The 16001-nt window shown below is 39.1% G+C and overlaps 1 protein-coding gene across 1 annotated transcript; it reads right to left on the bottom strand.

The window, feature by feature from the left end:
- Positions 1-20: 20 nt before the first annotated feature.
- Positions 21-11204, bottom strand: LOC130032577 (nuclear RNA export factor 2-like). The gene is made up of 18 exons (XM_056124130.1): positions 11102-11204; positions 6562-6739; positions 6175-6325; positions 5489-5572; positions 5277-5381; positions 5083-5163; positions 4907-4976; positions 4308-4396; positions 4091-4198; positions 3792-3901; positions 2231-2267; positions 1810-1869; positions 1674-1726; positions 1397-1504; positions 1218-1276; positions 987-1102; positions 849-891; positions 21-64 (listed from the first exon to the last, which is right to left on the bottom strand). Exons 1-18 carry the CDS (start codon positions 11202-11204, stop codon positions 21-23), a joined length of 1599 nt encoding a protein of 532 aa, XP_055980105.1.
- Between the last annotated feature and the right edge of the window lie 4797 nt (positions 11205-16001).

Here is a 16001-nt window from a genome sequence, read left to right as displayed (position 1 = left end):
ACTGCACCCGAATCAGGGTCTTACTTGTTATTCATGAAAAATGGGAACAGCTGTTCTCTGGGAGCTAGAATGTCAGAAATTGGAAGGGCAATAATAGAACAATATTCTTCCACTGACGAATCACACTAATGTTCCAGTCCCTAAACATCTTAGTTCCACTATATAAACCTTTTTACAAGTTAGATTTATTTCTTTGTGAGGTGACAACCATTTTACAAGCTCCTTTTATTTTTTTCAGACCTGTATGTCTGTCCATATATCCATATCACACCAGTATTGATCATAATACTTCTGTAATGAGTCTTTAAATTGTGAAGATGGAAAATGTTAAGTCCTTTAACTATTGTGTTATCTTTCAATATTGTTTTGTCTATTTCAAGTCCACTGCATTTAGATGTGAATTTTATCAATTTTGGAAATTTGATTTATCCATTTTTAGAAAGGAGTCAGATGGAATTTTTTAAAGGAACTATATTGAATCTGTTACTTTAAGCAGTATTAGCATCTTTACAATATTGTTTCTAAAGCTTCCCCCAAAGATAGGTAGTATCAGCCTACTTTACAAATGAGGACACTGAGAACTTAAATTACTGACACATGTTCTCAGAGTTTAAGAATTTTGGTGAAAGTTATCACAGCATACAACATACAATCTATGTCCCTAACTCCCCAGCAGTATGAGGCAGACAGGCACATACCAAGGGTGGTTTTGGGGCAGATAAGGTATAAGAACACAGATGGAAGGGAAAGAGAATGGAAGGGATGAGGGAAGGTTGGTATTGTGAGAGTGAGTTCAGCCAGGAGGAGAAAGCAGTGAGAAATCTTGGGATGAGGCTCTACACACTCACCTTCTTTGAACATCCCATGGACAGAAAAACAGATCATGGTTTCCTGTAAGGGAAGAGCCCAGGTGCTCAATCACCACCTAAACGCCCTACACACCTATGGTTTTCTACTTATGCCTGTGGAAGGAAGCAGGTGCTCACCGACTGCATCCACACATCTATCATAAGGGTGTCGAGGTCATGCTCTGTCTGAGGCAATACGCAGAGGAAACGGACAATGTCATGTTTTGTATGCTTTAGCAGCTGTGCCCGCAGATCTGGGTAGTGGTGAGGAGATACAGTCATAAATCAGTGATTGCCACATCCCAGACCCTATGAATTGACTCTATCACATCCCACTTATCTGCCCCATCTTTCCCACAACACACTTACCAGGGTCCTTGAGTATCTTCATATTCCTATTGTCCTTTAAATACTCACACAAGTGGTTTCTAAGATATAAAGAGGAACAGAAGGTGGTGGTCTGGTTAGCATGGGCATTTCCAGTAATTAGCCTGTGTCTTCTGGTAATCCACAAGGCTCAGGACTAGAAACTAAACTGTGATACTCACGAAGATGGATCTTCATCGTTGAAGGGAATAGACAGAGAGAAGCAGGCTTCGTCATGGTAAGCATCCAGGAGCCCTCGCCGATCTCCACAATCATAAATCCAGAAATACCTGCAAGGAAGCAATGAAGACAGCTTTTGTAATTTGGGCGGTCTTCCAAACTTGAATATCTCTGTAAGCAGACCCGTGCTGGATGGCCCAGCAAGTTCCAGTCTTCCCTTTGTGTGTGTGTGTGTGTGTGTGTGTGTGTGTGTGTGTGTGTGTTTCTAGGGGCACTTACTGCTTAAGGAAATGCATAATCATATTCTTCAGTGAATCTGATTCTTCTTTTTTCTGTAATTAAAAGACATTTGAGACTAAATGGCAGGCAAAACCACCTTGAAATACCATGGTTTCTTTTGATTTTTCTTCCTCACCTTGCAAAGGTTCGAGTGGGAAACACTGTCATTAAATGACTGGCATAACTTCAGGCCATCCTGCAGAAATAAAGTAGTCAGTAGTAGATAAAAAAGTTTGAACAATAAAAAGAATGGGTCCAGAAGCATATGAAGGTTAGAGTTAGGATGGGAAGTGCACTGGATATTACAGGGACAAGATTACAGTGGGCATCATTATCATGATATCATGAAATCACTACCATTTTATTGCATCCCTGTGAATATTTGTAGGGGGTGAGGGCTAAATGATCCCAGACAGTATATTATAGGATTCCATGTCCCCTAAAATTGAACAAGAGTTTGAAGCAAGAATGTAAGGGAAGTAAGGCCCAAAGGTTAAGAAAATAGGTAGGGAGGTTGAAAATGTTCAAAAGAGACAATGATAGGTACAGATACTTACCAGACATAATAGTGTGGGAAAATAATCCCGAATGGCACTGTCCAAATCCAAACATAGAAAGAAGTTATTGAATGATCAGGGTTTCAGAGATTTTCATTTTCCCTCTCCTCTCTTTTCCTTCTGAGTAGCAGCATCTACTTTCTATTACTCCATGTCCCTTTTCCAGTGCCACAACTGGCAGCAATTAGAGCCCAGACTTAAGGGATTTCTCTGTCTTTGGCTCCTCCATGTAACCACTGAAGGCTCCAGAAGGAAGAGGGTGTGAGGTAGAAATCCAGGCTTTTGCCATGAAAAGGGTGTGGATATTTTCCAGAACCAAGATAAACCTGAGAGGCGGCCCCTGGAACCCCAGTAATGAATGAAACACATGCATCTGTTGGGATGTTTTTTGACCCTTGGCCACATTGTGAGTTCAGGCTGAATTAGGCTTCAGAAGCAGATAAGCCAGAAAAAGAAACAGAGAAGCCATGGGGACAGAAAACCTTCCCCAGAGGGAGTAAGAATTAGGCCCTAGACCTCAGTTCCCTCGCCTAATCAACACCTTCTTCCTGATGACCTCACAGGGTTAATACAGAATCTGTGTCTGTATTAATTTGTTCCTGACCCGAGGAGTCATACCTGTGTCAGGCAGGCTACCTGGAGCTATTCTGAAGAGTTTTGCAGGATTATGTGGCATGTGAATGGAGGGAGAAATAAGATCCCTGATAAGCCTGTTCTTTTTCCTCAAGTTCTTCTGACCTATCTTCCATTCTTTCCCCATAAAGCCCTATTGCTCACAATCAGTGGCCCATTTTTAGCTCCTCTGTTTAGGGAACCCAGTTTCTTCAAAAGAGGTCCAGATTCCTGGCTTAGGGCTAGAGCAAAAGACATCCAGAGTGTCATCCAGGGCCTTGCATCTCAGCATGGGGCAGGCAAGCCCCATGTTAACTTAGGATTGAAGTGAGAACTAACTTTTGGAGCAAAAGACGGCTTCTCCTAGAACACTGAAGGAAATCCCAACCTAAGCATACTATATGAAGGAGGTCCTGAACTGGAGAACCCTTCTCAGTCTAGGGAAGTAGCATCTGGCCCAAGGATGGCCACATCTGATACTAGTTCTGAGAGGGATTCCTGATCCAAGGAGCACAATTTGGGAGGGAACGCTTAAAGAAAGCTGGATGCAGAATCAGAAAACTGACCAGACTAGGACAATAGATGACAAGTCTGTGAAGTATATTTTCTTTTGTTCATATGGCTGTACCCAGATGTTCTCAAGGCTTACTTGTGGCTCTGTGTTCAAAGTTCACTCATGGCAGGGCTCAGAGGTCTATATGTGGGGCCAGGGATTTAACGTGGGCAGAATTTGTGCAATGAAAGCACCTTACTCACTGTAATATCTCTCTGGCCTCTTAGGAAGAAAATTCTTTACAGGCAATGGACACAGAAAGAAGGGGCTTGGCACTGTGCTCTTTCCAGAGGATCAGGGTCATAGCTTTGTGCATTCCTTTCATTCTCATGGGACAGATATCTCATGCTTTGAGGGGCAAAGTTCCCAGTAAGCATGACAGGAGATCACGCTGACCTTATGTAGGAGGAATTGTCTGGAAAGGTTCCACACACTGGGTTCCCTTCCAGCCACAGCTCTTCAAGCTTCAGTGTTTTTATCTTGCTCAGCTCCCACATCGACTTCAGCTAAGAAATATGGGGAAAAAACTGAAAACGAATCCCAGAGAAAGAGATACATCAGAGCATCCACACCTCCTTTCCCTCCCTTACAAACACTTTTGCCTATTTGCTGTCATTACTCTGATGGCACTATCCTCCTCCCCCTACACACTCACACACTGCCAACCCTACTTTGACCTGTCTGCCTCTTCTCACTTCATTTTTGGAGAGGTTCAGGATTTTGATTGTGGTGACCTTCTGTGTAATATCAGACAAGCCATCCAGCTGGTGCAGTTTGTTCTTGCACAAGTTCAAAGACAACAGCTTTTCGAAAGAAGAATTAGCGTAATGAGTACTATCAAGAATCTGGGAGAAAAATATGCCCTCCATCCCTTTTGTTACCATTGTAGTAGCCCTGAAAATAAGACCTCACCTCAGGGAAACTCCTTTCTATGATCTGCAGGACAGCAAACATGCAGTTTCTTCTATTCAGGACTATATCAATAGCATGGTTCACCAAGTCTTCAAGAAGCCAAGAGAAAGAAATCAGAAGGCTGAGAAGGGTCCAGGGTAAGCAACATCCCCTCGCCAAGTTACCATCCCTATATTTTCCTCCTAAAAAGATACTTTTACTTTTTTATTTTATTTTTATAAAGTTGTTCGTAATAATTGATTACATTTAATATTAAAACACCAATCCCACCACCATTGCACATTACCACCACCATATTATGAATGTTTCCATCCTGAACCCTAAACCCTGCCCCCAAAGCAGAGCAGAAGTAATTTAATATGTATTGCTTGTTATGAATAATCTGCTAAAAAATGATACTAAAAAGCTTTCTTAGAGGAGTGTGTGAAGATTGTTGTATTTCACCCAGGAGCCAGTAAACTCTTCTATAAGATATAAGTAACATGTTGTTAAAGGTTGAACCTTGTGTGCATATATTTTAATATATGCATGCATATATCCTAAACAGACAATTGTGCCTGTGCCCTTACTTGCCCTAGATTCACTGCTATCAACTTTACCTGGGTCATAGCGGAGCTTTCGGAGATCAAGAGATTTTTGGGAATCGTCGTACCTTTTTTTCATGGTCAGCTGCAGAGAGAGATTGAGAGATAAGCACTACGGTTGTAGTGATGGAGAAATCTCGGTTGAGGAAGAAGCAGTACATGATCCCAAAGGTGAAATGACTCTGCATTACCTCTAGCTGCTCCATTTCTTCTGGCTTCAGTTTATTCCGCACAGAGAAGGGCTCAAAAGATTGACTGACAAAGATACAAATCTAGAGGAAGGAGAGGAGAGGTAAGGTAAGCCCCAGGAACTCGATTTATATAGAAACAATAATCCTCTGGGCTGGCCTCCTGTCCTAGGACTTAGTGCAAGTAATGCCCTCACCTTTTGGTTCTCTTCATCAAGAATCTTACAGCTGACATCCCTCAATGCACAGGCAACACTAGGATCCTGGATGAAAAACCGAGCCCGGCTTTTCACATAGTGAAACTGCAGAAGAGGAGAAACAAAAATTTTAGAGGCAGTTTTCCTGCTCAATACGCTGAACATTCACCCTTCCTTCGGCCCACTCATCTGGCTTCACCATCCTCTCTTACATCCACTGGAGTAAAGGATACACTGCAATGGCTCTGGATGGTAGTAATGAGCCACATCTTGTCATACTTTCTCCCATAGGGAATCTAAGTGTGGAAAGAAAAAATGGGTGAGATCAGAGAATATGGAATTAGGGCGGGATTAGGAGAGATATGACATAGTATTATTTCCCTACCCTCTACTAAGCTTGAAAGAGCTTCTAATGAAAGCACTGTTGACAAATTTTCTATTTTGAAACCAAATATGGATTCTTAAATACATTTTACTTCATTCCAAGTTCTCAAAATTAACAATTGCAGCTGTTAGTATGAGTTTCAGTTTATAAAGCTCCAGGAGATTCTACATAGTATAAACTTTGCTTTCACTTCAGGAAAGATTCCCAGAGACAATCTGAACCATATCTTCCACCCTCAGATTGAGCCAAATTGAGGCATCCTGTGTGGAACTGCTCCATGGCATCAATTTCCACTTTTCCTTTTAGACAATCTCCCACATTCTCCACAAAGAGGGGGCTGCAGCCATTCCATGGACCTTTATATTGCTTCTCTAAATTTGTCTTATTTGAAAAATGATGTTAATTTAAGTAATAAAGAGAAAAAACAAAACATTCATAATGAAATATCTTCTACTGAACTTTCTCTGTCTGCCCCCCCCCCCCCCCTCCAATAAACACTCCCAGAAAACTCACTGTGATCTTGAACCATTTCCCCAGGCTTTCATCTTGTGAATTATCTCCTGTTTTAATTTCTGGAGATTTTTCATCTGTCCACACAGTAACACTGATATTGCCTTCGCATTGCCATCTCACTCTCCTCTTGTGTCTGATGGTGTAGGGCATGCTACGGGGTGACATGGAAAGGAGGGCAGTCATAAATGCTAATAAAGTGTTTCACATGCTCATACCTGTCAGACACCAGGCTGCAATTAGCATAGCTCAATTATAATTCCACTTGTTGTTTTCTTCAGTTTTCAAAGTAGAAGAAAAAGATGACCATGCAGACAGAGAGAGTAAATCAGTCCCACAATTCCAGTCCTGGGGGTTTCTATGCACAAACTAAGATATCTTGCCACTTACTATCTTACGTGGAAGTCCCTGTGGATATCCTTCATCTTCTTTCTTTGTTCCTTAAGATGTGAAGGGTTAGATTCATATTCATCATGATAATAATGACCACGGTTTTTCTTCCAATAATTATCTTGGAAGTAACTCAAACATTTTCTTCTTTGAGATGAGCTATAACCATCATCATATTCTGAAAAGGAAAAATGTAAATTTGAGATAAAGTAACTTTTCATGTACCCCGTCTTAGGCTAACACTCTGACAGGGGGATGCAAGTACCAATATGCCTACCAGGACTGATCACACAACCTCCAGAAAGGAAATATCTCTACTTTTCCAAAGAGGAAAATCTTCTCTGATAGATGGATCAGGGTAGAAAGGTTGACAAAAGGGGGAAGGCAGGCATAGGTAGTGCAAGATGTCCTGAAACACTTTCAAAAATGGAACTGGAGTGATCAAAAAGATAGTACGGGGATATGGTGCTTGCTTTGCAGGTGGTCAACCCAGGTTCAATACCTGACATCCTATATGGTCTCCCAAGCGCCGCCAGGACTGATCCTTGAGTGCAGAGCCAGGAGTAAGTCCTGAGCACTGTCAAGTGTGGACACACAAAACGGCAAGCACTCTACCACGTACATCTCCAACCTTGTTTCTCTACCTTTCCCTCCCCTCCCTTCTTCGTTTCTTTCATTCTGGTACATTGCCTTATCTCTCTTTCTTTATTTCATTTTGGCCACACCCAACTGCTTTCAGGGCTTACTCCAGACTCTGTGAGGTAATAGGGATCAAAATTGGGCTGCTTGGCGTGACTTACCCATTGTATTCTCTCTCCAGCCCCAGTCTTACAGAAAACATTTGGTTTATAAAAACCATTACTTGTGATCATACAAGCAAGACAGTTTCTTTAAGGACACGAGTGGGCCTTCTTCCAACCTACCAATTTATTTATTGCCAATTATTATTGGCAACTTATTGCCAATAAAACTTTTTCTCAACCAATGTGTCTCTTTACTTGTTGACCCTTAAGTGGCAATAGAGCTAGACCTTCAAGATTATAGGAATGAAGAATAATCCACTGAAATGTGAGGACTGTATCTAAACATAGCATAACCAAGCATCTCTTAATTTATATACCTCTTCTAAAAAACACCCTTTTATGACTTTCCTGAGGATTAAGTGAAATCACTTTTATGACAGAGCTTGATATACAATAGGAAGTAACAAAATGGCAGCTGTGTAATCAAATAATAAAAGCAAAGTGTTTTTAAGTGTTATTAATTGGTATTAATTAAAACACAACACTAGAAATGTGGCTTATCTGTAGAATGTATACCTCAAGTATGTGAGGCCCTGGTTTCAATCCTGAGCACCACAGAAACCAAAAACAACAGATTACACTAACTTAACACTCCCCAAAGCCCCAGGTAATGCTAAAAATGAAAGAGACTTCATTTTCTGCTCATTCTTATAGGTAAGTTGTATACTGCTCTTCAAGCAAGGCACTTCTTTTCCCTGTAGATAGAATTTCTTAATGACTATTCTTATGCACTTATTTCTTATCATCATGATATAAGATAAGTAAATTGATGGCACCTGTGAAGAACTTAAAGTGGAACATTTAAAACAAGAGAGGCTGAGTAATAAGAAATAATAACAATATGCTTCTTAATGAGAATAGATTATAATTATTAGTACACATACACTACATTGTTCTTAATAAACAAAAGTACAATGTTGAAGTTTATTTTGACCATGGCTCCCAAAACAAAATAGTAGTCTCACAAATGATCTACAGAAAATGTTCCATTCCATATAAATTAAGGATACTGTATACAATATGATTGTTTATATTCCAACCTAATCTCCAGTGCACTGCTTTACAAGGGTATTGAGAGGTATACACCTTCATGAGCGGGACTAGGGGCATTATAAAAAAGAGAGATTCCCAGAGACTATTCTTACCATTTCTTTCCTCCATGTTAAGACATAGCAAAAATACAGCTGTTTATGAATCAGGAGCAGGTTTTCATCAGACAGTTACCCTCCCGATAACATGGATTTGGGTCTCCCAATCTCCAAAACTGTGAATTTTCTGTTGTTTATGCCGCCCAGCCCCAAAGCATTCTGTTACAGTGGCCTGAAAGAAGAAAGATACTATCTCTCCCTTTTTGAGATTCAAGAGGGTGTTAAAATATCATCTAAAAACAATCCAAAATGCTACAGCCAATTTAAAAATCTTCTTCACAAAGAAAGACACTCAAGCTCTAATAAACAGATGCTCTAATGTGAGAAATTATTTTTACACAAAACTTCAGATAAAGGGTTGATAATCAAGATCTAAAAAGCACTCACAGGCCTCAAGGAAATGCAGCTATCAGTTGAGAACCTGGCAGAGGGCATTTTGTATAATAGTGTCCATTCCCACAGTTTTTGGTATGTTTGGCCAGTTGCCAAAAAAACATGAGCCCAACAGAGGATTTTTCTTGGGATAATACTTAAGCGTTGCAGTCAAGTAAGGTTTGATCCCAGTAGGGGATTGTGAATAATTCTGTCTCATGAGTGTTTTGAAGAAACCACTTTTTGTATTTCATTTTCTTTGATTTGGTGATCTGTTTGAGGCAGGTTTCCTTTTTGGGCAGCATGACGGGAGATTAGGGAAGTGTTGGTAGGTAACTGGTTAAACATCAGAGTGAAGTTTGTGTTAAAAGACATACGAACTTGGAATTGACTGGGAGGCCAAAGATGTAAAGAAGATTCTAGATGTGAGAAGTAAGTTGTGTGTTGATGGTGTGTGTTTTGTTTGCATGAATGAGAATTTGTAGATGATGTTTAATTTTAGGTAAATTCTTGGCTCGAACAATCATTGTCAACAGAAGATCACGCTGCAAATATTTATGTTTTAAAACTTAAGTTATAAAGCTAGTTAAATCTTTCTAACAACTAGTTTTAATATTCATAGTACAGTTTATGTAAGTTACCTTTTACATTAAATATAAAAAGATTCATGTTAATACAGATTGGATATTGGGAACCAGTTTAGGGAAAAAAAAGAAAAGCGGTTTCTTTCGTACTACAGAAAATATCTTGTAGGAAATTGGGCAGATTGCATATCTAATTTTTAAGACTAGAATGCTAAAAAATATGAAGGAAATTGAGAATCCCTTGTTACAAAATTGATCTGTGAAAAAAGATTGTTACTGGAAATTGAGTGAGACTTGAGGCCTTTCTTCCAGAAAACAAGGACTTGTCAGTCCTATATTAGGTTCTGAACCTTAATGCCATGTATTTGTACTTATTAAAAATTGTTTCAATGAAAAGCATATTAGTAATATGAACTTATGGTCTAGTTGGGAGTTCTTCCATTTGAAAAATGTGATATTTGCTTGGAACCTTTTGAATATTTGTGTTTTCTTGGTTTCCCCTCTAATGGATAGAATTAAAATTAGCATTTTCCCTTTTGATATAAGAATAAAGAGCAAACATTTTATTTGTAAATTGATGTTTAGTAAATAGAGATAAACTTGAAATAGTAGAATACATTATAAGCCTAATCTTAGGTAGTCTTATTGAAATGTTACTCTTAACTATCTTTTGAACCTATATTCACATTGGTTTTCAAGATATTTTAAGTTATATTTTTCCTCTTTTCAGAGATGATTTTGGGGGGAGGTTTAAAAATTGAGGTGTAATGTACAAGTGGCTACATCTTTTTGATAGGGCTTCTTTATAACTGGCTGGATGCTTTACTCTAGTCTTCCAAGAAAGGGCCATTTTATTTTTTAGAAAAGTCACGTGGTCTTTACCTTTGGGGACTACTTTGCATCTGTGTGCTAATACAAATTTGGACCCACGTAGACCTCATCAGATATTACCCCATGAATGTTGACAATGGAAGGAACGAATGCCTTGCCTGTAGTATATCAGTTCTGGGCTGAAAAGCTGGGGGAGAAAATTTTCTTTTTTGTATAAATTAGGAAAACAGTGTGGAGTTCCATTGTTGACCTCAGCAGATGAACTGAGCTTATAGTGTTAATTCCGCTTCAAGGAATTATCTGAATCTTGGTTTGTGTAGACTTGTGATCTACATGCAATATTAACTAAATGAGATAGCTTTTATAGTACCATAATGTACATAGGCTCTCCCCACCCTTTCAATATCCATTAGCTAATGAACTTTGTAAACTGGCATTGAAACATCACGGCAATGTTTCGTTGCACCAATTTTATAAACTTTTACAGTGCAATACATGCTACTTTTCAGAGACAAACCAAAGGTTAATTTCTCAAGGTTATTTCTGCTGGCTTTAGCAGCATATGATGGAGGATCTTTTATATACATTTGTAATAGATGAAAACTCAGATTGAAAATCGTTGTTTTAAAAAGCTTAAACCATGTACCAAGGTTTTGGTCCAAATTGTGCAGGGTAAGTTAAACTTAAATTGCATTCTATTAATCAGTATGAGTGTATTTCTGTAAGCATAGTTATGTTGAAATAAAGATTAAAAAAGCCAAAAAATAAATAAATAAAAATAATAAGCACTCACAAAACTCACCTTCAAAAATTCCAGTGACCCTATCTATAAATGGGGTAAGAGGATAAACAGACACTTTTCCAAAGAAGACATATGGATGTCCAACATATAAAAACGTGCTCATCATTACTCATAATTAGAGAAATGTAAATCAAAACAACAATGAAATATCATCTCATACCTGTGAGAATGGCACATCCAAAAGTCTGGAAATAGTGTTGGTGGGGTTGTGGTGAGAAAAAATATATCATCTGGGTCAGCTTCTATGGAAAGCAATGTGGAGATCTCTCAAAAAATAAGAACAGAACTCCTATGTGACCCAGTGATACCAGTTATTGGGATCTATCTCAAAAATACAAAAACTATAATTTGCATGGATATATGTGCACCTGTGTTCATTGCTGCACTTAGTACAAAAGCCAAGATATGGAAACAACCCAAATTCCCAACTATGGATGAATAGATCAAGAAGATGTGGTATATATACACAATGGAACAGTATGTATCTCTAGAAAAAAACAAAATTATGCAATTTTCATCAACTTGCAGGAACTAAAGGATATCATGCTGAGTGAAGTCAGTCAGAAGGAAAGGGACAGACATAGTGTGATGTCTCTCATACATTAAACTTAAAGATACATAGGGAGGTAGTAACAAAGGTCCAAAGGCAACCTAATGGGAGAATTGATACACACAATTTTGGGGTAAATGAAAAGGATCGGTGTTAGGGTTTTCAGGTAAGGGAGTGGTTATGGGTATAGTGTTGGAATTATGTGCATGAAAAAGCATTATTAATAGTATCATAAACCACAGGATCTAGGTAAAAATAAAAATATAAAAATTAAAACAGTCTAAAATGAAAATTATTTTACCTTCATTCGTGTCTGTCCAATCATTCTTGTAGGACAGAATAAACTTTTTTTGTTGTCTTTCAGACATAATGCTTTGTAGAACAAACCTTGGAGTGCTGAAATGATAAAAATAAAGAATAAAATGTATAAAACATCACTTCATATGGGAAGATAGTACAAAGGTTTGAAACACAAAGCTATGGCATACATAAGATTCTAAATTTAATCTTTGGCCCACAAGGTCCCAAGTACTGTCAGATGTAGCCCTAGTGGACTCTGAGCACAATTGAGTGTGACCCTGATGGCATCCAGCAACTCTAGGTCCAAGAGCTTAGAATCATCTTCTTCTTGGAGTAGTGAAACTGCCAGCTGTGTTCCAAAATTCTTTGGAGTGGCTCCCATGACCCCCAAACACTGCTGGGGAAGACCCTAAATATATATCACAAGTTATATATGTGATTAAAATCTTACTATAAATACAAACACTTCCCTTTGTCTGCTTAAGTTTATTCATTCAGTGATTATTTTAAGGCGTCACCTATTATTCTACCAAACGTTTTCTTAAATTCTTTCATTAGCTTTTCCAGAAAGAAAAGGAGATTGAAATAGTACAGTCATTTTGGAAATGATAAGGAGTCTCTTGAAGAAGGTAAACATAAAGCTAAGCTAAACAAGGAAGCTAAACAAAGAAGCTAAACATATATGATCCAGCAATCCCATTTCTGGGAATCTATCTGAGTAAGATTAAAAAGTTAACACAAAAGCTTACATACATACATTCCAATTTTATTGCAGAATTATGTACATTATCTAAGATATGGAAAAAAACTAAATGTCCACCTAAATGCTCAATCTAGGGGCTGGAGAGATAGCTCAGTTGCCTTAGTGCAAATCTAGTTTGGAGGTGACGCATGCACAGATCTCCAGAAGAACAGCTGGCTGCATTCACCTCCAAAAAAGCATAGAAATTTCTATTTTAGATAAAACTGACAAACCTTTAGCTAGATTAAATAAAAAGAAATATTCAAATAAATTAGAAAGAGACTAACACCTGACATCAGAAAAATATAAAGGATCACAAGAGAATCTGAACAGTTAAATACAAAAATTGGATAACTAAGATGAAATGAATTCCTAAAAATACAATCTAGTAAGTATGAATCCAGATAAGACAAAAATTTGAAGAGACCAAGATAAGCAAGCAGACTGAAATGAAAATCAAATCCTTTCAACAATAACTTCAAAACTACACGGATTCATAGTGTAGACCGATAATACAGTGAGTAGGGTGTTTGCCTTGCACACAGTTGACTCAGGTTCAATCCTGAAACCCCATATGGTTTCTCAAGGCTACCAGAAGTGATCCCTGAATGCAGAGACAAGAATAAGCTCTGAGCACCATTGGTTGCATCCTCCAAACAAACCCAAACAATAATCCCCCTCCCCCGCAAAAAACCCCAAAACGTAGATAGGTTCACTGGTGAGTTACACCAAGTATTTAAAAAGAATTAACACTAATCCTGTAACAATTTAAAAAACTGAAGAGGAAACAACCATAAAGTCATTTTTTAAAGAGGCCAGAATTACTTTTACCAAAGCCAGACAAGAATCTCCAGGCAAATATCCCTAATATTGATGAAAAGTTTGACAAAATTCTAGTGAAATGAATTCAGCAGCACGTTAATTATCATAGGTTATGATCAGGCGGGATTTATTCCTGAGATTGAAAGATGGCTAAATATATGCAAACTAGTAAACGTGACACAGCGCATTACTATAGCACTGTCCTCCTGTTGTTCATCCATTTGCCCGAGCGGGCACCAGTAACGTCTCCATTGTGAGACTTGTTACTATTTTTGGCATATTGAATACATCACAGGTAGCTTGCCAGGCTTTCCCATGCGGGCAAGATACTCTCGGTAGCTTGCCGGGCTCTCCAAAAGGGGCGGAGAAATCGAATCTGGGTCGCCCCAGTCAGCTGCATCGGCCTCTTGCAATGCAAACGACCTACCCGCTGAGCTATCACTACAGCCTATGAAAGTTCAAATATCAATGTCAGCATGAACAATTGATCTTCAGTTATAACGCCAGCCTGAAGTGGTATTATAGCCTAGATGAGGTAACCTTCTCTCCTGGGAGTTCAGATGGACTGGTAAGTGAAGCAAGCTTTATTTTCTCATATTGCACGTTCCCCATATTTACTTAGCTAAAGAAATAAAATAATTCTCCCTTGATTTCTAGGAAGGCTATCCTAGATGATATACACATACCTTAAAATATCTTAACGTTTTATAATTACATTTTAAGAAAGTTCTCTTAAAGTTTTCAAAAGAAAACAAACTCAATAACTCACTCCAGAGCAGGTCTCAGAACTCTGATTTTAATGTGTCTAATATTTGATTTAACTCCAGAAATTGTTCTTTCTGACTTGGATCTATAGAACGGCCAGATTCCTGGCAGAGCATGTCATATTACTAGAATGAAAATTTAAAAATTATATACTCAGAACATGGGAGGAGTATAAGATGTGCATTTTCAGCCAGTTCAAGAAGTAATGCTTAGAGAACCAAGAAATGGTAGGAGAGCACCATCTGGACAGAACTCCAAGCAAAGCCTGCAGTGGCCTGGAAACAGGAAAGAAAAGGGGGAGGGGAGGGAATGAAAAGGAAAATCAGAGGAGTATGAAGGAGCCGTATTATATCCTCTAAGAGCTGTGTGGAGAATCTAGCATGGGCACTGCTGGATAGGTCTCCTCCCCCATAACCTCCCCCTCCCCCACCCCCTCACCCCACAATCCCGCCAAAGAAAAATCAAGAGGAAAACAAGAAGTAAATACTGCCTGGACTAGATTGCACCGAAACGAATCTAAACGCAAAAAGACGACAGCATTACACTTCATTAATATTGAAAAACTGATTTTTGATTTTTGGCTCCCCCTCACCCACCACCTCCCAGTCTTCCCACTCCCGCCAAAGAAAAACCAAGAGGGAAACAAGAAGCAAACACTGTCTAGATTACACCAAAGCGAATCCAAACACAAAAAGACGATGACACTAATCTCGGCCATTCTTGGGTCTACAACTGTACCTCATATGTCTCACTAATTAAAAAAAAGATGGCATCACACTTCATGAATACGGAAAAACTGCCGTCTTCTTTTGTTGTTGTTTGTTTTTCATTCGGTTTTGGGTCACACGCGGCAGTTGCTCAAGACTTAATCCTGGCCGGATTCTGGCAATCATATAGGGAGGATGCAGGGACTGAACTCAGGTTGACTGCGTGTAAGGCAAATGCCCTAACCCCTGTCCTATGGCTCCACCCCCAAACTACTGAATTCTGAAGTAAACTTCAGAAATAAATCGTAAATCTTCACATGATAGTTCAATTCGCACTTTCGTTTAAAATTTTCAAATAAAATTTTCAAATAATGGTTCCTTTTGAACCATGCCAAGGACATGATTCAAAATGAAGCAGAGGCCGGGAGTTCAATTTACACGGCCCCCTAAAAACAGCAGGGTGGAGGCCCCCAGTACTGCCGGGCCTAAGCAGTACCACAGTGCCTCCCCGTAGAGGACAACTTCCTCACAGAAGGCAAACCTACGACAGTGATTTCCCGCCACAGTGGCAGTTCATCATGGAGCCAAACTGCCACAGCGCTCTCCAAGACAGCACCAAGCCACGAAAGCACCGTCCGACACAGAATGAGCCCTACACAGAACCTCCTGGAGACAGAACCTTCCTAACACAGCCCGGAGGGGTGTGGTGGCTTCCCACCACACCAAAACTGTCACCGTGAGCGCCAAAGGGCCTTGTGCACAGCTTCGAAGCCCGCTATTAAAAATATTCAAAGTTCTTCAAAAAGAAGTTTCCATTCCTCTTTCTACAGAATCAAATAGGAGACAGAAAATAGAATTGGCATATATACTCCAATTCTTAATTTAATTTGTATAAAATTTAAGTTAATTTGTACAAAATCTATACAAATTTGCATCTAAGAACTCTCTGGCTTCCTTAAGATGGATGAAGGGGCCAGAGCGATAGTAAAGTGGGTAGGGCATTTGACTTGAACA

Source organism: Sorex fumeus, unplaced genomic scaffold (genome assembly GCF_029834395.1).
Source record: "Sorex fumeus unplaced genomic scaffold, SorFum_2.1 ptg000050l, whole genome shotgun sequence".
Lineage (NCBI taxonomy): Eukaryota > Metazoa > Chordata > Mammalia > Eulipotyphla > Soricidae > Sorex > Sorex fumeus.
The sequence above is the reverse complement of the archived record's forward strand: the minus strand, read 5'-3'. Positions and strand labels throughout refer to the sequence as shown.

What these genes read in the sequence shown, in the direction of transcription:
- LOC130032577 (XM_056124130.1), bottom strand. Translation starts at nt 11,204, where the DNA reads ATGAGCACGTTTTTATATGTTGGACATCCATATGTCTTCTTTGGAAAA. An exon ending in CCCACTCGAACCTTTGCAAG is followed by an intron (nt 1,727 to 1,809) that starts GTGAGGAAGAAA and finishes TTTTAATTACAG; the next exon opens with AAAAAAGAAGAATCAGATTC. An exon ending in GAAGATACTCAAGGACCCTG is followed by an intron (nt 1,103 to 1,217) that starts GTAAGTGTGTTG and finishes ACCACTACCCAG; the next exon opens with ATCTGCGGGCACAGCTGCTA.